This window comes from Phascolarctos cinereus, unplaced genomic scaffold, assembly GCF_003287225.1.
Source record: "Phascolarctos cinereus isolate Bilbo 61053 unplaced genomic scaffold, phaCin_HiC Scaffold_5;HRSCAF=322, whole genome shotgun sequence".
NCBI lineage: Eukaryota > Metazoa > Chordata > Mammalia > Diprotodontia > Phascolarctidae > Phascolarctos > Phascolarctos cinereus.
This window is the reverse complement of record NW_027555958.1, coordinates 261,635,564-261,658,073: the sequence shown is the minus strand read 5'-3', so window position 1 is coordinate 261,658,073 and position 22,510 is coordinate 261,635,564. Positions and strand designations below refer to the sequence as shown.

General features: G+C 37.8%; 1 protein-coding gene across 1 annotated transcript in view; it reads left to right on the top strand.

The window, feature by feature from the left end:
- The window catches only part of DNAH9 (dynein axonemal heavy chain 9), a 458,278-nt gene that overhangs the window by 247,837 nt on the left and 187,931 nt on the right, over positions 1-22,510 (top strand). The window contains 4 exon segments of the mRNA XM_020965915.2: positions 7,843-8,008; positions 10,242-10,344; positions 13,635-13,874; positions 17,081-17,242. Coding sequence (XP_020821574.1) covers positions 7,843-8,008; positions 10,242-10,344; positions 13,635-13,874; positions 17,081-17,242 — 671 coding nt within the window.

Here is a 22,510-nt window from a genome sequence, read left to right as displayed (position 1 = left end):
GTTTGGGTGGCAAGTAGCAAAATGGACAAAAGACAGAAAGAATAAAAGGAAAAGCAAAAAGCTTGAGTAACTTATTGACTTGATAATGTAACACTTGAGTATTTAATAATCAACTGTAACATCAACTGTAACTTTGAATATCTCATTCATTTATTCAGTAAGTATTTATTGAGTGCAATAAGTACTCTGTCTACACTAAGTAGTGGGGACCTCATGTTTCTAAAATTTTGTAAGAAATATCTTCTCAGTAATCTGCAATATAATCTTTGGGCAAGATGGAGCTCTGAAAAGTTATCTTCTTCAGCTGTCTGCCCAAAAAAGATATTCAAATGATCTCTGATAGATTATTATTTTCTATTATTTTCCTGAAAGTCTTCAAAACAGGGGACACTATAAATTAATATCAAAATAACGGGTATTTCTTGTGCTGTATACAAAGCACTATGATAGACATTGTGGGGGATATGAAGATGTATTGGGCATGGTACCTATCATAAAGCAACTTAGTCTAGTTGAGGAGAAAAGAAATAAACTTGTAATGATAATAATAATGACAACTGACAATGCTTTCAGGTTTGGAAAATGCTTTGTATACATTAACTCATTTGATCCTCACAAACCTGTGCAGTACATACTATTATCAATCCCATTTTGCAAGTAAGAAAACCAAGTCTTAGTGAGGTTAAATGACATGCAAGTCACACAACAAGTAAATGGTAGACATGGAATTAAAATCCAAATCTTCATGATTATAAGACTAGTAGTCTTTCCATTATATCATGTTTCCTTTTCCTATGGAAAGCACCATTTATGAGATATTTCAGTACTACAAAACATGTCACTGGAAGGTATATGATTAATCCAATTACCAAAGAGATACCACAGAGTAATCTCTGAAGTGGGACTATACTTACATAATCTCTTTGGATTACAAACCTAGCAGTCTTTCCATTATATCATGTTTCCTTTTCCTATAGAAAGCACCATTTATAAGATATTTCAGTATACAAGACATGTCACTGGAAGGTATATGACTAATCCAGTTACCAAAGAGATGGTACTTACTTATATAATCTCTTTGGGTTATGTAAGTATAGTCCTTCTTCAGAGGTTACTCTCCTAACTTGCACTATCAGCCAGCCAGACTTAATTAGATTTGTAGAAAATATATTTACTAGTACATAATAAGAATATTTAGTGCAAAGAAGACTCCCTTAAAGGCTTAGGACATACTCTCCCACAAATACACCCAGGGTTTTATGAAGCATAAACTTAAAGTAAAACCATGGTAAGGTATATGAGTACAGAACATATGTGACAAAGAGGTAAACTCAGAACTCATGGCTACTGGAAGTCTTCATGAAGTACCCCTTATGTCTGGATCTGAATGATTCAGTGGAGATGCCTGGGCCTTCCAGAATTATATTAGTTGTGATGGGATCAAAACCTCTAATCTTATATAAGCAATAAGAATTATTGTTATTCAGAGAAATAAGACCTCTACAGTGGTATTGAGAAAGCTTCATGGAGGAAAGAGTTAAGCTAGATCTTGAAGGATTTGGTTAGATGGAGAGGAAGTGGAAGGTGGTGATTTTAGATGGAGAAGCCTAGATCAAGTTCCATCTTCTTTATTAAGCCTTCCTTAATCCCCCTCAGCCAGGTAGTACAGTGGCTAGAGTGCCAGGCCTAGAGTCAGAAAGACCTGAGTTTAAGTCTAGTCTCAGACACTAGCTATGTGACCCTAGGCAAGTTACTTAACCTTGTTTACCTCAGTTTCTTCATCTGTAAAATGACCTGGAGAAGGACATGGCAAACCACTTCAATATATTTGCCAAGAAAACCTCAAATGGGGTCACAAAGAGTTGGATATGATGGAAATGACTGAACAATAACTACAACAATCCCCATCAGCCAAAAGTGTTCTTTCCCGTCTTGTTTTGCTTATAGTCAAGTCAAGTCAATCAGTATTTATTAATCAGCTTGAGTAGGGTAGTGACATGGTCAGGTCTGTGCTTTAGGAATACTACTTTAGCAGCTGAGTAGAGAATGAACTGGGGTGGGGAGAGATTTAGGGCAGGGAGTCTCAGCAGAAGGTTATTGCAGTAGCCCAGACATGAGGCCTATACAAGGGCAACTATGTCAAAGGAGGGGGCATATTTTAAAATGTTGTGAAGGTAGAATTGACAGGACTTGGCAACTGATTGGATATAGAGTAAGAACTTAAAGATAGCAACTAAGTTTTGAGCCTGGGTGATGGGGAGGATGGTAGTATCCTCAAGAGTAATAGAGAAGTTGGGAGTAGGGGAGGGTTTGGGGGGAAAGATGATGAGATCAGTTCTGGAAATGTTGAGTTTAAGATGTCTATAGGCAATAGGCTGTTGGAGATGGGAAACTGGAGGTCAGGAGAGAGGTTAGAGCTGTATAAACATCTAGTAATCACCTAGAGATGATAATTGAAACTAGGAACTGAGAAGATCACACAAAATCATATTGAAGAAGAGGAAATGATGGATAAAGCTATGAGGGACATCCATGGTAAGCAAACATAACTTGGATGAAGATCCGGCAAAGGAGACTGAAAAGGAGCAGTCAGACCAGTAAGAAGATAACTAGGAGAAAGCAGTGTCATGAAAAACTAGAGTAAATAGTATCAAAGGCTGGATAGAGGAATGAGGGGAAAAAAACCAGTAGATTTGGCAATTAAGAGATCCCTGATAACTTTGGAGAGAGCAGTTTCAGTTAAGTGATGAGAATCAAAGCCAGACTGCCAAGAGTTTAGAAGAGAATGAGAGGAGATAAAGTAAAGCCACCTAGTGAGGATGGCTTTCTCAAGGAATTTCACTATGAAAGGGATAATAGATAAAGGATGATAGTTTATTGGGGATAAATGGATCAAGGGAAGGTTTTTTAAGGATGGGGGAGACATTCTCCATGCCCCCCCCACCCTCCACCAGACCTGTTTATATGCATCCAGGAAACAATCAGTTGACAGGGAGATATTGAATATTAGTGAGTAATTGGGGATGATAGAAACTGCAATCTGATGAAGAACACAGGATGGAGTAGGATCAAGGGTGCATGAAGTTAGGTCAAATCAATAAGCATTTGTTATACAATTGCTATGTACCATGTACTGTACTAAGCACTGGAAATACCCAAACAAAATTGATCTCTGCTCTCAAGGATCTCACAGTTTAATGGGGGAGATAACATGCAAATAACTATGTGCAAACAAGATATATACAGGATAAATTAAGGATAGTCTCACAGTGGAAAGCACTAAGATTAAGGAAGACTGGGAATAGCTTCTTGCAGAATGTGCAACTTTAGCTGAAACATGAAGAAAACCAGGGAAGGCAAGAAGTGGAGATGAAGAGGGAGAGAATTCCAGTTATGAGGGGTAGGGGGGAGAGGGCAGCCAGTGAGAATTCTCTGAGTTGAGAGAAGCAGTTTTGCATCTGAGGAACATGAAGGAGGCCAGTGTCATTGGATAGGCAGGAAGGGGCAAGGTTACAAAGGGCTTTAAAAGTCAAACAGGATTTTATATTTTATCATAGACTAGAGTGGAGAGAGATTTGCAGCAGAGATATCAACCAGCAAACTATTGCAATGGTCCAGGAATGAGGTGATAAGGGGCCTGCACCAAGGTTGTAGCAGTGTCAGAGGACAGAAGGCAGCCTATACAAATGTTTCTAGAGTGTAAATGACAAGAGTTATCAATTGTTTGGATATTGGGGGTGAGAGAGAGTGAAGACTCAGGTTAGACTTTGCAAGAAGCAACACTTCTTCAAAAGACAGGAGAAAGAAGGAAGAGAGTGAATGAAGACATCTAAGTGATATGTGATGAGGAGGAGCTCTTGGAGCACTTTTCTTTCAGTAAAGTATGAGGCAAGGTTCTTCAACCTTGAGAGGATGTAGGATAGAGAGGTTTGAGGAGGGATGAAATGCTTTAGAAAAGCCACTGTGGTAAGTGGAATTCTTAATCAGTTAGGGAGGTATAAAAGGACTCCCTGGTTACAGTGAGGATCCAGTGGAGATTATGTACCTTAAATTTCTAATGGAACCAGTTAACATGGCCTTGTAATTTTTACAGCTGCATTCAGCAGCATTGTTGTTGTTGCTGTTTGTCCTTTCTGGAAGAGGACCACAACATGAGGGAAAATGATGTCACAACTTGCAAGTGAATTGGATTTAAGTGAGACAGGGCTGTACAAAGTCACCAGCCTCATTCTGTCTTCCAGAGCCATCTGGATCTGTTGAGGTTTAGGGGTTTAGAGGTGCAGGGACCGCGGAATAGCAACATGCAGGTCCTGCCCCAAAGAATTTGACCTAAGCCTTCTTTCAGCCAAAGACAAGATTTATTAAAGATCCACCATATTGGCCAGACTCTTGAGGCGTCTGAACATTTGTGATGCTAGTATTGACAAGAGGGCTAGATTGAATCTCAACCATTGTCCAGATTTATTCTGAGCACCTTAATGGAGACAAGATGGATCTTATATAGGAAAAGACTGTGGGAGGGATCTAGGAGTGGCCAAGTAGTTTGGGGTGACTAGAGGGGAGGTCTGGGAGAAGGGGTCTAGGGAGGATCTTGATGGGAGTGACTGGGAAGTAGAATGGGTTCTAAATAGGATCAAGGGGGGAAGTGGGGGAAGGGGCATCCCTATGTAACAGACAATGGAAGGCTGGGCTAGGTTAAGGGTAACCAAGAATTGGGAGATTGGGCATAGGATAATGAAAGGCTAGTTGATAGGATTATAGCCTCAGGGAAGCTATAGACTTACTTGATCTAGTGAGGAAATTCAAGGAGAATTCAAGGAGAGGGTTTACAGATTAGGATGACTAGAGATGGCTCCCAAAGCAGTGGGAGACCTTGGCCTTTTTAAGCTAAGGTCTTTCCCAGGTCTCAATAGTGTGAGGAGTGGAGCAAAGACAGAAGAATGTGGGAGTAATTCAAGGTTGGGGTTTGGCAAGGAATGATCTACAATAGGATAAGGGGACAAATACCTCAACTCATTACTTATCATGTTCTAATTTGTATTTAAGTGATTGGTATTGTTATTTTATCTCCTGGACTCTACCTTATTCATCTTTTTATCACAAAGAACTATGCATGTAGTAAATACAATATTGAGTTGAATTTAATTCAGTTGGTTAAATCATGGTGCTAGTGAGGCCAAAGTGGCAGATCTTATCCTCATATTGAACTTCTGCTTATCCCATGGACTTCAGGTTGCCAATCTAATTTTCATTAGCCATTTTGCAGATAGGTGCCATTAGTCACATAAAGAACAAGATATGGGCTCAAGATTGGAGTAGGAGTGGTAACCAGGGGTGTTCCTTTAAAGCTGGTAACAACCCAATTATTCAGTCTTCCACATTTGAAATTGTAACCCATTTCTAGCTCTTCTATTTGTGAAATGTCCAGTCCTTAATTTAAAAAGCTTAGTTAACCTTGGAGGAAGTAGAATGTGTTATCTTCCAGGAGTTCTCCTATTTTTTTAGTAGACCAAAACTTTTTATTTGAGCTAATTCATTGCATTCCATGGTATAGGGTAGCTAGGTGGCTCAGTGGCTGGAGCTGTGGTCCTGAAGTCAGGAAGACTCATCCTGAGTTCAAATCTGGCTTCAGACAAGTGACCCTGTACAAGTCACTTGACCCTGTTTGCTTCAGTTCCTCATCTGTAAAATGAACTGGAGAGGGAAATGGCAAACCGCTCCAGTATCTTTGCCAAGAAAACCCCAAAATGGGGTCATGAAGAGCCTGAAAGTACACCAACAACAAAATTGCACTCCAAGGCCATTTCTCAAAGCCTTTTTCTTCTCAGTCTCTTAGAAGAATAAAGAGCTTAATCAACCCAAATTACAATCATTCCTTAATTCCAAAGGTTGATTTGAATACCACTGCCTTAAGGAAAGAGACAAGTCCTTCCAAGAAAATGTTTTCCTGTATTAAAGAAGAATTGCATTCACAATTATTTCCTTGGCTAGCCAGTACATTTCAGTTTGACAGATCTCTTATGTATATATTAGATCTGTTAGGAGTGAGGTTGGCAAAAAGTGTTGGATGATTAATTGGTTGCTATTTTATTGTAATTAAATGCTAATTAAATTCAAATTTGAAACACTTAATTTAACTCAGTACCAGAATATTAAAATATTTTGGCTTCTTGGAGGAGTTTATCTTTCCAACATATCACCTTCAAATATATGTCTATTGACATTCTTCCCTTGTGTACAGGCTTTTGGTTTTGTAAGAGAAGAAATCAAATGGATTTTAGCACTTCCAAATGTAGTAGACAAGTGTTGATTCTTTTAGTATATAAATCTTTAATTATTTTACTGAGAAAAACACTTGTACTGTATCATAGTAATTTTTTTTTTGCCCAGGCTAGAACATTACCTTGTTGGATTGATTCTTTCTGCTTCTCTAATTAAAAAACTAGAGTGTGTTTTTATAATTACTCTTCAGAGTATCAAAGTATTACTTTATTTGGGGACTAAGAAGATTGGGGGCAATTAAAGAGAAGCAATGATGGGTGATTTTTGTACAACTTCTGATAAAAATCTAGAGAATCACAAAGGTGTCCATTTGCCCTTCTATCGTGTCCAAAGCTCTAACAAGATTATTACTCTGACAATAATGTTTACAATATAACCAGCACTTATCCTGGGGCACCAGAAGAACCTTTGAGATGTTCATTTTACAAGCAGTACAAGAAATTAAAGGCACTTTCATAAAAGATACTATGGCCTTTTATTCTTTATGTTTGCTTGATAGAGATCAAGAGCTAATTTAGAGATTTCCCTGAGGATAGAACTGTCAGTCAAACAAGCACTTATTAAAATTTGCTATGTACAAGTAACTGTGCTAAGAACTGGGGATACAAAGACAGGAGTTCATATTCTAATGGGAGGAGACAAAGGAGATAACATGTAAATAGCTCTTAGAAGAATGAAGAGCATATCTATGTATACATATATGCATTTATACACACACACACACACACACACATACATACATACATAGAGGATATGGATGCTTGATCAAGTGAGGGTTTTTAAGAATGGGAGAATCATCAGCATATTTGTGGGCAGCAAGAAAAGAGCCAGCAGATAGGGGTTAAAGTGAGAGTAGAAATGATAGTGGAGAAAACAGGAAGGGATGAGAACAAAGGTTCACATAGAAGGATTGTCTTTGGCAAAGTGGAGGGTAGGGGGCCAGAGAATGTCAAGAGAATATGAGATGATATAGAAGGAAGAAGAACTCAACAAAGGATCTCAAAATTTTTTTTTAGTAAAGATAACATTAAATTTGTAGTAAACCTAATCAGCACAGTTTGACAATTTTTTTTTCTACTTCCATTAAGTAGTACATGAAGAGAAGCAAAGGAAGTATATGGTGGGAGTAATCCAAGTTTGGCAAGGCAATAGGACAAGAGACCAGGGGATTTGAGAGTAATGGATAGCTTGGAGTTGAAAAGATAATAGAATTTTAGAATTAACTAGGTTGATTTTGCATGACTATACATATTTGTAGTGGGTTTTGGGGTTTTTTTGCCTTCTCAATGGATGGAAGAGGAGGGAGGGAGAGAATTCAGAACTGAAAATATAATAAATTAGATTTTTTTAAAAGAAATAAACCAAGTCCAGTCTCCTTGTTTTACATTACTGAAGCCCAGAAAGGTTAAGCAGCATTCTCAGAAGTGTCCACTTCCATCTGTTCCTACAAGTGGCCATCAGATTTGGTGCCAAGAACTGGAATTTGTGTTGTCTCAGTTGATTCACAGATGATATTTGATGTCTTAGTTGTCTCTTCTCACTGTCTGGGTGTCTTAATAGCTGTCCTAGAGAAACCTCTGGACAAGAAGGCTGGCAGAAATTATGGCCCACCTGGCACCAAGAAACTTATCTATTTCATTGATGACATGAATATGCCTGAGGTAGATGTATATGGAACAGTACAACCCCACACACTCATCAGACAGCATATGGACTATGGACACTGGTAAGTACTAAGATGCTGACAAGATGCATTAAAAGAGGTTATGGGGAAAGATGGGATGTGAAGTGTAAGACGTACAGGTGTGTTAAGATAGAGAGCTTATATCTCAGGTTGTAAACTTTATCTCACTTGTTGGTACTTAGAAATCCGTTAGACAGCTTGATTACATTTCCTTTTGAATTTCCTATTCCTGAAAACATATTCCTACACAAGACTCAGGAACTAATATAAAAATTAATCCCTTAATAGTATAAAAGATAAGGAAATATCTTTAAAAGTTATATTCAAGTTATGATAGCTTGATTCTTAATGAGTAATAGGTCTGACCTTGTTAGATAGAAAAGATAGATTATTTCTGTAGAGACTTAAATTTTGAGGTTTGACAGTTTGGCCAACTATGGGGGAGTGATTCCTCTTCCTATCTTGCCTTCCCATTGTCAGAATCAGGCTACCAAGGAAGAAAATTTCTCTTCCATTTATGTAGTTATTTGATTTGTTTTTATTGAATGCATGATATACAGACCATAAGCTCTATAGGACTTTAGAAAGGGGGAAGATATGGGCTGTAATAGTTGAACTTAGAGCATGCTGAAAGTTTGCAGCTCACTGAGTCAAGCCACCACTGTGATCCTTGAAGAACACAGGAATCAATATCTGAAGACAGCAGCAGTTGGACCTTAACAAATACAAATCATTACCAAATCCTCCAGAACTGCAGAAAGCCTGGCCCTAACCCAAAGTCCCTTGAGAAGTAAGGCTGTAAGACAGAGTAAACAAAAATGACTCCCAAAATAAAGAACTGTTATGGTTCTAAAGATGTCCAAGAGATAAAACCAGAATAAGAAAACAACTCCAAAACACCTATGATAAGCAAACCCTCAAAGAAAAACACAGCTTTCCCACCACTCTGATACAATCACTATGAAAGTGGAAGGAGGCCACACACAAATGAGACCTATTTAAAATTCTCCCTTGTTTTGTGGGTTACCGTGACAAAAAGAAAGAAAAAAAAATAATCACTAGGTAATGTGCCTCTCCATACTTAGGAAACTTGATCCCTGGAAAACAAAATTATCAGAGCCAGAGTTGGTCTCTTACCAGGACCAGCATGTCAGAACCCACTAAAGCTTATGACCTTTATGACTGGCATTGCCTTCAAAAACTCAGGATCACCAAGGCCACTTCCATGCCACAATGAGATAGAGGAGCGTGACTTTGTGGAGGAATACCTCATAAAACAATAAAACTCTCTGCCTCCTAAGGTAGCACATTCTACTTTTGAATTATTAGTAAGGTGTTTGTTTTTTTTCTTGTAACATATCTAAACCCACTTTTTTTTTTCCAATTTCACCCAGTGCTTTTAGTTCTGGCCTCTGATGCCAAGTTTACCAAATCTAAGCCACCTTCCATCTGATATTCCTTCAGTTACTTGAAGACAGCTATAATATCTCTTCTAAGTCATCTTTTCTGCAGATAAAATACCTCTAATTTCTTCAACTGATACTTGTGTGGCATTCTTATAAATGTCCCTGTGGCCTCTCTCCAGCCTATCAGTGTCTTTCTTAAAATATGGTGCCCAGAACATTACACAATACTCCAGATGTGATAGATGTAGAGAACAGCAAGACCCCCACCTTCCTTGTATCACACACTCTTCCTTTCTTAATGTCACCTAAAGTTAGATTTTCCTTTTTTGGCTGCTATTTTATACTATTGATTCATATTAAGCTTATAGTTCACTATGACTCCCAAAATTTTTTGGACAAAACACTAACCAGAAACATGTCCTCTTGTTTGTATTTGTGAAGTTGATTTTTTTAACTCAAGTATAAGACATTATATTCATTTATGTTACATTTCATCTTATCAGATTCCACCCAGTGTTCTAGTCTAAGATAATTTTTAACCTCGACAATCTACTTCCATGTATTAGCTTTGTACCATCTGCAAATTTGACATGCATGCTTTCTATTCTTTTCTTCAGGTTGTTCATAACAATATTAAACATTTATTCTATCACATCATGAATCCACCTAACTATACTAATTGTTTAGACTACATCTCTCCATCATTCCACAATAATAGAAAGAGAAACTGTCAAATTTGCCAAAATTTAGGTAAACATTATCTATCCTTTCCACATCCTTGAAGAGACAATGAATGAATGAATGAAATCCATATGAGTGTTCACACCTCTTTCATACTTTCTATTGACAGTCATGCTTTAATGTTGCAGGTATGACAGGAATAAACTATTTCTTAAGGAAATCACGAATGTGCAATATGTGGCCTGTATGAACCCCACAGCTGGAAGCTTCACCATTAATCCTCGGCTACAGGTAGCAGTCTGGGTTTACAAATACAAAAGTGAAACAAGATCTTCCTTAAAGGAGCTTGTAATGTACTTAAGGGATACAGCATGTTCTTGGGTAAATATATTCAAACTATGTGCAAAATACATTTAAAAGTGATGAGCCTGGGAGTGCTAATGACAAAATCAGGAAAAGCCTCCTTAAGGAGTTAGCATTTGACTTGAGACTTGAAATGAGTTAGATGCTCCAAAATACAGAGGTCAGAAAGACTATGTACAAGGAAACCAATTAGGAGGCTACTGCAATGGTGAGAAGGGCCAGAAGGAAGGTGGTTATGGTATTAAGTAAATACAATACAATGGGAAGCAGGAGATTTTTAGGAGGTAGAATCATTAAGTTTGGGCAACTGATTAGTGTGGAGGATGGGTGAGAAAGAAAACTCTCAAATGACTCTCTTTTGTTGTTATTTGTCCTTTGTTCTGGAAAAGGACCATGACATCAGGAAGGTGATATCATGACTTGGAAGTGTATTGGATTTAAGTGAGGGAGGACTCTGCAAAGTCATCAGCCTCACTCTTTCCCCTGGAGTCATCTGGATCCAGTGGCAAAATATAGATCAGGACCACTGGAGGTGGTCCAGGATGCAGTGGGAGACCTTGGCCTTTTCAAGCTAAGGTCTTTCCCAGGTCTCAGTTTGTCTGAGGCAAGGCCCATTCAGTGATTTAGGTAGGTAAGAAAAGAGTCAAGAAATGGCCTCTTTTACCTAGTTAAAAAAAATCAGTCTGGAAGAAGAAGACCCTCAGGATTTCTGGCCAAAACAGAAACAATTGGTATTTACATTCACTCTAAGCCATCAATCAAACAATGATCAAGGTGGGCTTGGGGTGGGACCTATTGTTGAGCAATCAGTGAAAGTCAGAGTGATTTAGGTTTAAGGTATGGTCCTTAAAAAAAGAATTCTAGCCCATAAATCCCAAGATACCTTGCAAGGTTTCAGCTATTAAAATTTATATTCCTTTGGGCACAGCACCCACAAGCAAGGAAATGATTCCCTTACAGAGGGAGGGAGTGGAGGGAAGGGAGAGAAGGGAAGATGAGGAAGGGAGGGAGGGAGGGAGGAAGGAAGGAAGGAAGGAAGGAAGGAAGGAAGGAAGGAAGGAAGGAAGGAAGGAAGGAAGGAAGGAAGGAAGGAAGGAAGGAAGGGAGGGAGGGAGAGGAGGAGAGGAGGAGGGAGGAAGGAAGGAAGGGAGAAGCTTTTCCTACAGCTCAGGAAATTAGGAGGGAGGGTGCTTTTTGAACCTTATTGTGTCCTCATTTCTTAGCTCAGTGCCTCATACAGAATAGTCTCTTAAAACATTTATTGCCTGATTGACAATGAATTCTGTCTTGAACATACAAGATGCCCATGGGATATTCAGGTAGGGATGTCCAGTGGGAAAGTTAGCAATGTGGAACTGAAACTCAGGACAAAGAGTTAGGTTGTATACATATAAGAGTCATGTAATGATAATTATGTCTCTGGGACCTAATAAGATCACTGAGAGTATTGAGAGAAAAGGAGTGGATGCAGGATAGAGTCAGTAAACTCATAAATGAAGTAGGACATACATAATGACCCTGCAAAGGAGACAAAAAGATAGATCAGTTAGGAAGAAAACCATAACAGAGCAGGGTCACAAAAACCCAAAGAAGACAGAGTATCTAGGAAGAAAGGGTAGTTAACAGTCTCAAATGCTACAAAGCAATTAAAAAGGATAAAAATTCTCAGACACATGACACTTATTAGCTGTGTGACCCTGGGCAAGTCGCTTAACCCTGATTGCCTCACCAAAAAGGCAAAAAAAAAAAGATAAAAATGGAGAAAAGGTCATTGGATTTAGCAATAAAAATGTCACTGGTGACTTTGTAAAAAGCAATTTCAGTTAAATGATAAGGACAGAAGTCAGATTGGAAGAAGCTGAGAAAGAAGAAGAAAATGGAGGTAATAAGTGTAACTTTTCTGATTGTGGCTATGAAAGAAGGAAATATAAATGCAACAACTTTTGACAGGATGGTTGGGCCAAATGAAAGTTTATTAAGGATGGGCGAGATCTGGATATGTATGTAGACAGCAGTGAAGGAGGTTGAAATTTAAGTGTAGAGAGTAGATGATCAAAGAAATAAGTTCCTGGTAGAGATAAGAGGGAATTGGATCAAGAACACAAGTAGCAAGATTGGCCTGGGAAGGAGTATTTAAGATCATGGTCCGTTGGCAATAGAGATGGCCTTACACTTCAGCCATTGTCTTACCAATTCTGATACTACCTGTTCCTGAGCAATAATTCTCATTACCTTTTGTGCAGTATCCATCTTCCAAAGACAGTAAACTAGTCAGGATTATCCTTAGAGGAGGAGAAAGTTCTGGCACTTTCATAAGCATAAGAGAATACTTCCTGATCTTGTAGACTCTGAGTTCAAATGAATCTTAAAAATCATTTAGTCCAACTCCTTAACATGAGTGAATGAATGAATGAAAAAGTATTTATTAATCATTTATTATATTCCAAGTACTATGCTATGCATTGGAGATACAAGCAGAAAGACAAAATAGTCCCTACTCTCTAGGGACTCACATTCTAATTAGGAAAGAAAATACATAAAACGAAGTTCTGCAAGGTATATAGGAAGGCCCAAGGGTCTTATAGGTCCATTAATGGGACAAATAACAATGGAAGATCAGGTGAGAGAGAGAGGTCTGGAGGACATAGAGGCAAGGCAAATGGTAAGACCAGGAGAACAGTAGGACGGAGTGGCAGAACACCTAGGTCTTCTCCATCTCACCCGAAAAAATAAAATTGCTGATTCCTACCTCATCCAAATAGTGTGAGTTGCCATGTCACTATTCTTCCCCTGCTGTGCCACTAGATCTAGGTCACCAATGGATAGAGGTAAGGATACAAGGAAGATAATGCAAGGCATGGTATATTTTCTCACCAGCCATTCAATGGAGCCAGGAGAGCATGCAAGGGGAAGGCAAGGGGAAAGGGAACCAGATGCTATATAGCTTTTCCTATCAAGTCTATTAACTTGGGGATAAACTAACCTGTCTACTCTCCTTTATGATATTTTGTCATTTAACTTCAAGCTATGGAAGATGTAAAGTATATCTTGTTCACACATAGAATCCAACGCCCTCAAATTTCTCATTGTGAATTATTTGTGTAGCAAGGGCACTCAGTACATGGTATAAATGTTAAAATGTTTCATCCTTATCTGGAATTTGTGTTGGCAACAAAAAAAATCTAATTCCTTCAACCCCTTTTTCTTTTTTTGTACAGCGCCATTTTAGCATCTTTGTGCTCTCCTTCCCAGGAGTAGATGCATTGTCTTCAATCTATAGCACTATCTTGACTCAGCATCTAAAATTTGGTAACTTTCCATCATCACTGCTGAAGTCCACCCCCCAACTCATCAACTTGGCCATTACCTTCCACCAGAAGATTGCTGCCACATTTCTCCCCACAGCGATAAAATTCCATTACATCTTCAACCTCCGGGATTTCTCCAACATTTTCCAAGTGAGTACATCATGATCATCTTCATTCATCATAACTGACATTTATATAGTATGAGTCTCAAAGTGCTTTACAAACCTTATCTCATTTAATCACCGTGACAGTCCAGTGAGGTAAATACTGATATCTCCATTTTACAGCTGATAAATTGAGATGTAAAGAGGTTAAATAATTTGCCCATGGTCATACAACTAATAAATATTGGAGATGAAATTTGAACCTGACTCTCTCCTAACTCAAAGCCCAGCACTTATCCTAGTATACCACATTATCTCTCCATAATGACTCTTAGGCTCTGGGAAGGAGAAGTATGGGGTTGTTTTAAGGGATGAACCTGACCCTTGATGACAATGTCATCGATCACTAAAGCAAATGTTAATATCAAAACTCTTGGTATGTGCACAAATTCAGAGAGAGCTTCATATAATCTATAATAGGCAGATGGAATCTTATGGGTTATACAAACAAAAGCTCCAATGACATCATTTATTATCATCAAACATTACAGCAGGAAGGAATGTTAGCAAAAATCTTTCCCAAATAACTGATTTTAATGAGGAAGATCAGGCATAGAAAGAAGTGACTTGCCCAAGATCAAACAGCAATTTAATGGCAGATCTGGAATTTAAACTCAGATCTCCTGATGTCCACACTAGTCATTATGTCATGTTGTTTCTAGACCATTTTCTCTCAGTAAAATAAAAATGTACTAATGGCTTCTTTCCTATGTGAGAGTACAAGGAAGCAGAGTTTCTAGGTCTTGAGTATGGTGGGATGATTCCATATCTGTCTGAAGAAGGAAAGTGGTACCAAGCAATAACAAGATTCCAAAGTCATTTGTCTTTTTCTGGTGGTAGATTAATAAAATCTTCATTACCTTTGGAGTGAGCTCACTAAAGAGTCCCCACTCTGGCCCCTCCTAAAATGTATCAACTGTATCTTTCTTGGAATGTGATCCTCAGCCCTGAGAATTGCTGAAGACTCTAGGATTCTGGAGTATTTGTCCTCATTATTTCTCCCCCTCTAACTGGTCTCCCTCTCTCGTTTCCCCCCTATCTGTTCCATCCTTGATGCAGCTGCTGAGCAATTTTTCTAGTCAATAGGTCTGACAGTGTCACTAGCCTGCTCAGATACACCTCAATGACAGCCCATTGCTTATGGAAACAATAAAATCAACTTCCTTATTTGATATTCAACACCTTCCACAATCTAGTTCCAACTTCTTTTTTCTTATTCTGTCCTCCCAACAAATACAAGACTCTCTTACCCTATGCCTAGATTGTACTCACTCCTCTCAGAATTCCTAAGTTACTTCAAACTCTCCTCAGGTACCATCCCCTGTGTGAGATTTGTCCTGATTCCCCTGGATGCTAGTACTTTTCTCCTCTCTCCCCTTAAGCGGTATTGTATTTATTTTGTACAGATAGTTATAGCTATAGATATGCTGTACACACGCACAAATATGTCCCCTGACAGAATGTAAGTTTCTTATAGTTCAGTGTTTGAATCCCTGACATTCTAGTACAGTGCCTGCATATAATAGGGATTTAATAAATGCCTTTTGGTTGATTAATTAATGATATACTTTATGCATTTTACTTTTCTTTAATCTCATTCTGATTGAGTTCGTCTCTCACAAAATTATACATAATATATATGTATACATACACACACACACACATTCAACATTGCTTTGAACACATACAGTGATGGGAGGCTCACTATATTATGAGTCCATTATATTCTGCCTGAATGGTGGAATTCAGTGATATCTTTCAGCTCCAAGTTGACATTGAAGAGTTTTATAGGACTTCCTTATAGAGACTGGTATATGAATGTATTCTTCGGATTTATCATCAGTCCATATAGTTCTGTGCCAAACTCATTTTGCAATTATTCAAATGTCTTCTTGCTTATGTTCTCCAAGAATAAAATCATCAGCATACATCAGCTCTTGAGTAATGCTTCTTACTATGTTGAGTTAAAAATATTCCCCGGGTGTCTATAAGCATATTTCTATCCTCTCTTAACTCATAGCTTTGCAAATACAAAGTCTCCCCCACCTCAAGCCTATTACAGCTCCTCCCACCTCTTAAATCCTATTGAAATCTCACTGTTCATTCAAGGCCTACCTTAAGTAACAACTTCTCCAGGCCTCCTTCTTTGATTTTTCCACCGTATTTAGGTACAATGCCACCCTCCTGAAATCCCTTAGGTCACTACAATTACTCTCTGGTGTATATTTAATTACTTTTAAATTGCACTACCGTTGTCCATGTTCATGTGTCTCTGGGAACTGTACATGCTTTGATGCTGCTGTCCAGGTGTCAAGATTATGCCAAAAGTATCAGTGCATGCATTTACCACAAACATGAGCCTTCCTTCAGAAATGACACAGTAGAATTTGCTTCCCTCAAACAATTTCCAGAACTCACAGAAACTCACGTGTTATGGATATTCAACAAATATTGTTATTGATAATAGCTAAATTTAGTCTTGATTGTATTTCCCAAAGATTATGTCAGATCAGAGGTCTTAATACAAGTGCCTAATATTTTGGGATAATTTATAGACTAGATAAAAGGCCATGATTTAGGACTGTAAAATCTAGTCTAAACCATTCTTTCAAAATTCAAGTTTTGCATAATCAGTAGCACTTTCCAGGAATTTCTCTTATGAAATGTTTGTATTCCATTTGTATAGATATCCTAGTTCCCTTACTGGATTGTAAACTCTGAGAGTATGGATTATATTTTACTTTTCTTCATATCTCTCCCCCACCCCCCACACCCAGTTTCCAGCACAGTGCTACAAAACAGTATTTTTTTGACCTGAACCTATGATTTCCTCATGTAAAAAATTCCCTCTAATCAATTCAGATCAGATTTATTAAAAATTATTTATTTATGCAATTTATATTCTCAGAAAGTCGCCCAAGTCACTGAGAAGTTGATTTGCCTAGTCTCACACAGCCAGTATGTGTCAAGAATAGGACTAGAACCCAGGTCCTCCAAGGCCAGTATTCCGTCTACCATGCCATATTACCTCTATAATTCACATATTAGCTCGTGCTTAATAAGTGATTACTGAATAAATGAACATCAATAAAGAATGAAACAATCCAGCTTTTACTGGTAGCACTTGTGGAATGAAAACACAATTAAAAAACTAATTGTCCCTTTAGTATAGTGATTTTTCTGTTTTTGCAGGGCATTCTCTTTTCCACAGTGGAAAGTATCAAATCACCACCAGACCTTGTGAAGCTCTATCTCCATGAGTCCAATCGGGTTTATCGGGATAAGATGGTTGAAGAAAAAGACTTTGACACCTTTGATAAAATTCAAATTGAAGTGGTAAAGAATTTCTTTGATGTAAGTATCCAGTGCTATGAGATGTTCAAATGACAAATAACTTTGCAAATGAGGGAGAAACCAGATGATGATATCCAGCCCACAGGCTGAAGAGAGAATTCAGAAGCTATGTGAAGGAAAAGAGGAATTTGCCATCTTATTGCTCATCTGAACATTTTAAGTCTAAGAAGTAAACTCTGTATTAATCATAGAAATCAAATCTTAGAATGAAAAAGGAGCTTTGTACAATGCAAGGCTTTCTTCTGCCAAGTGCCTAGTAAATGCGCATCCAGCCTTAGCTGGAACACTTCCAGGGATGGGGAAAGCAAGGAAGAGAGGCTCACTATTTTATGAGTTAGCCCATTCTATTCTGCCTGAATGGCAGAATTTAACCCTAGGTTAATAATGAGGAATTGTATAGAGTTTCCCATGTACTTACTAAAAGGTGGACCTGGTCTTTAGATTTATATTAAGTCCACAGTTAGGACACAGCCTTTCTCTTCCAAGCATTCCATAGATATTCTAATGTTTTCTTTTATGTGTGCTATGAGAATATAGTAATATATCAATTCCTGAATAATTCTTTCTTAATATGTTGAGTTGGAAGAGTTTCATAGGCATACAAAAGCATATTCTAATGACAATTTAAATAAGATTTCATATCAAATGCGTATAAAATAGCTACCATTTACTCTGCCATTCCTACCACCCCTAATATATTGTCTTCATAGGTTGCAGAGTCGGATTTGTTTCTTTGGTCCTAAACTATGATTTCATCTATGTAGGAGACACCCTCTACCAATGTAGATCAACAGCTATTGAAGTAAACTTGTAGTCTTAGACAGTTGCCTGGGGTATTAAAAGGATAAGTGACCTGCTTGGGGCCCCCCAACCAGGCTGTGTCAGAAGCAAGCCTCAGACCAAGGACATCCTGATTCCAAGGCCAACCCTCTCCCCATTCACTACAACACATTGACTCTCAACCTATCAATAATGTCAAATGCCATAGTGAAGTCAATGAGGATAGCTTGGTTTTTTTCCCTATACATTCATGGTATTTTTTGTGAAGCAGTTACCATGTCTTGTGTACCATATTGTCACAATGAAATTCAAGAATGAATGGTTAGCTATGACGGATGGCTTACTAACAATTATACTGTTACCTGTACTGCCTTATAAAGTAATAAATTAATCATTGAAAGTGTTAAAGCAGAGACTAGATGACCACCTGTCAAGGATACTGAAGAAAAAAAATTCCTGCATTGTATTGAAGGCTAAACTAGATGACCTCTAGAAACTCTTTAACTCTTAAGTGTTTATTATTCTGAATTGTTCAGATTACCCTACATACATACACATATATAAACATATGCATACATGTGCAAAAAAGAGAAAAAAATTCTTAAGAATGGCAAATATAATGCAAAAAAAATACAAAGAGAATTATTTTTTTTCTCTTGGGCTTTTTGTATTCCACACTTGTTTTTGTTCCCAATATTTATTTCCTATTTTAAATGTGACTATTTTTAAATATAGTCAAGCAAAAAAAATTCCCTCCTTAACCATACTCAGAAAGAGGAAGGAAGGAAAAAAGGAAGGAAAATACTTTGATTCACACTCTCTGACACCATCAGTTCTTAATCTAAAGGTAGATAGTATGTTTTATTATGAGATATTTGGAATTGTGCTTGATCATGGTTGATCTGAGTTCCTAAGTTTTTTAAAGTTGTTTATCTTTATAAGAGTATTATTATTATTATATAAAAGTGTTCTGTGGCTCTGCTCACTTCTCTTTGCACCATTTAATATGATTCTAAAGAAAATATTTAATTATTAAATATTTGATATTCAGTTACAATATGGTTTGATAAATAAGACTGGATCAGCAAGAGAGTAGTTAGGTATGTAAAAGGGAAGAAATATGCAAAGGGACAGGATAGAGAATGGAGAGAAAAAAAGCAAAAGAAGGTGAATAGATGGTTACCTAAAAACATTATGCTTAATCTAAAATACAACTGTTCCATAAGCAGGTTGTCCTTGTCATTTGGTCTTCTTTTAAACTTCTCACTCTGTATAGTAGAGCTATTCTGCCTGAAGTTTTGCATTTCATAGGTGGGAAGACAGATGTTAACAGAAATATCTGTCTGGCTGGCCTTAAAAAGGGGCATCATGCTGGCATCCTATATCATTTTCAAACTAAGTGGCTTCCAGTCATTCCCTTTTCTCCACCAGTTTAACCATGCTCCCTACCTTTGGTCTAAAAACCTTTGAAGAGCCTTCAGTCTCAACTCCTGCCCTCTCCTTTTAGCTCTTTGTAGCCCTCAAGAAACAAGATGGTAAGAGACCCAATGATCCACCAACACAGGACCTGTGATTGATAAGTGAGGTCCTGTGTTGGTGGATCATTGGGCCTCTTGCCATCCTGTTCCTTGCAACACTTAAAATGCCAAGGTAAAATGCTACAACAGCTACAAAGAACTAAAAGGAGACAACAGGAGGTGAAAGTGAAGGCTCGTCATTCAACTGTCTTAGAAAGGCTGAATGTTATTGTAGTAAGATAAGATCATAGATGCTATTTTCCTAGCTAACAATGGAAGGAAAATTAACTGAGGAGGGGAAAGATGGAAGGAGTAAGAAAAAATTGTTTTTTAAATCAAGATAAGGTTAGCAGGTACTCTAATTCTCAGCCAGATACCCAGGAAATGTTAAGTAGTCTGGGCTAGAAATGAGCAGTTCCTTCTAAAGTTTAAATTTTTCAGTTAAATTGGGCTCCTCAGATTGAGTTTATCTCCACATACCCCCTTCTCAATGTGAAAACCTAATCAAGTAGTCTAATATCCATGAAAATTGTCCCAATTTGCAGAAGGAAGCCATTCAACCCTGATTTTACCTTTAAAATCAAGTTACTTATTTTGAATGACTAAAAATGAAATGCTCCTCCCAAGTCCTTCTGTAAGTCACTTTGTACACTCTCTTTTGCTAGAGGCCTATTCCATGCCTCATTATGTGGAGACGACCTTGTGTTCTCAAAGGCTATATGAGAAGAGTATGATCTCTGGTATCAAGTAGGAAATATTTTAAATATAGACTTGGCATCATCCAACCATCCACCTAAGTTCAGGGCTAGTCATCAAGCAGTTTCCTTATTCATAGAATAAGGGGGTTGTACCATATGACCTCTGAGGTACTTCAAGCCCTAGATCCTGGATCCTATGACCTATGACTGTTTTTTTTTTCTTTAGCCACAGCAAGCCATTAAGTCATCTATGTGGAGAAATTGCGGTCTGCATCAGTGGAGGGAGTGCCAGCTACATTTTATGGGCTATTTGCCACCCCTTCTTCTTCATAGCCAAGTTCATGTATTAAAATCTGAGAACACATTATTTTGACCAGAGTGTATGTGGTCCAGGATTTTTAGAACTCAGATTCACATTGCTGGCTCATTAATATAAATTGTCTTAGTACTGTCAGAATCAGTCCTCTATGTTGTAGCATTCTTTAAGTGAGTAAATGGGCCCTTTTTCCCTTTCCCATGTTTTTCCCAGGACAGCAGCATCTCTTATTGCACTGAATTTGGGACTAATCCAGATGTCTGGCATTGTATTTCAATGCTCCTTAATCCATCTGTATAATTATTTTTTACATAACCTCAGAGGTCATCTGGTACAATCTAAAACTGAACTATTGCTCAGGGAATCTTTTCCTCTTAACATCACATTTGACAAGTAGTTGTCCAAACTTCTTAGTCTGATGACTGTCAGCGAGGAGAAACCCACTACCTCCCTGGGCAGCCCATTCTACTTCAGAATAGATAGAATTGTTAGAAAGTTTTCCTTCCATCCAGCTAAAATTTACTTTTGTACCTTGTAGCCATTGTTCCTAGTCCTGCCCCCATGAGCCCAAACAGAAAATGGCTAATCCCTCTTATGCATTATATGAGAGAGAGAGAGAGAGAGAGAGAGAGAGAGAGAGAGAGAGAGAGAGAGAGAGAGAGAGAGAGAAACTATCTCTCTAAAATTTAAACCCTATCGGGGCTAACCATCTATTCATCCTCTCCTATGTTTACACCTGCATTGCCATTCTCTCCTATATACCCTTTGTTTTTGTCCCAGGTAGCTGACATTTATCAGGAAATTTTATCTTCATTTTCCTTGTGACTAATTTGGAGAATCCTCCTTATTTTCCAAATTCAGCTCTATAATGTCTTAGTTTGAGGAAGCTGAAAACCTAGCTAGTTGTTTGCTGTTCAAACCCCTTTTTTAAATGGGTCTCAATATTTATGCCTTTGTAGCTATTTAGGTTAATGAATCTCCCTTCCCCTTAGAAAACCTGTTCTTCCATCTTGGAAGATCTAAAAACCTGATCTTTCATCATTTCCTTTATGATATTTCTCCATGTGTCATGTATCAGGCATCTGGACCTAAACAAGGTATTTTACTTCATCTTATCATCCCCTAAAATGGCAAAAACCCTCCATTTGTCTAAGCCTTAAACAAGTCTATTCTTTTACTTTCTAGGATTACTATTGGTTTCATAGGCTAGTTACATTTTGTAGGGCTTTTATAGCATACATGGTCACAAAGTTTCAGCGTTTGTGCTTTGTCCTTTAGTATACCTGAATCCATGTAAAGTCAGCTTTGTTATAATGGAACTTCACTGTATTTGTACCTGTGAACCTGGGTAAGTCATATCCTCCCTCTAGGTTTCTAGGAAACTGCATCTGTGAAGTGAAGGGTTCTAACTAGGTTGTCTCTAAGGTCACTTATAACTCTAAATCTATGATTTGTAAATATTTTGAGGCTATTAGAAAATAACTATCATTATTACTCCTGTACTACCATACCATAACTCAAGAGTTACTGATGGCACTTTACCTCAGAAGTCAGACTTTCCTTCCAGGGTAAGCATTTAAAACAGGAACTAGCCACGTAAAACATAAAATCCAACTGCTACATTTAAGATGATTTTTCTTGGTACCTTTTTGGAGGCCATGAAAAAAGAGTAGACTTAAGGGAGATGATTACATGCTTTCTCCCAATTGTCAGAATGCTGAACTTAAGTCTCAGCCCAAGAGTATATAATAATTTTTATTATTAATCATAAAAATTTTTATATAGCACTTATGTGCCATGTACTGTGCTAAGTACTTTAAAATGATCTCATTTGATCCTCACAACAACCCTGCAAGATAGGTTATATACAGATGAAGAAACTGAAGCAAACAGATTAAGAGACAGTAAATTAGTAAATGTCTAAAGTTGTATTTGGATTTGAACTCATGTCTTTCAG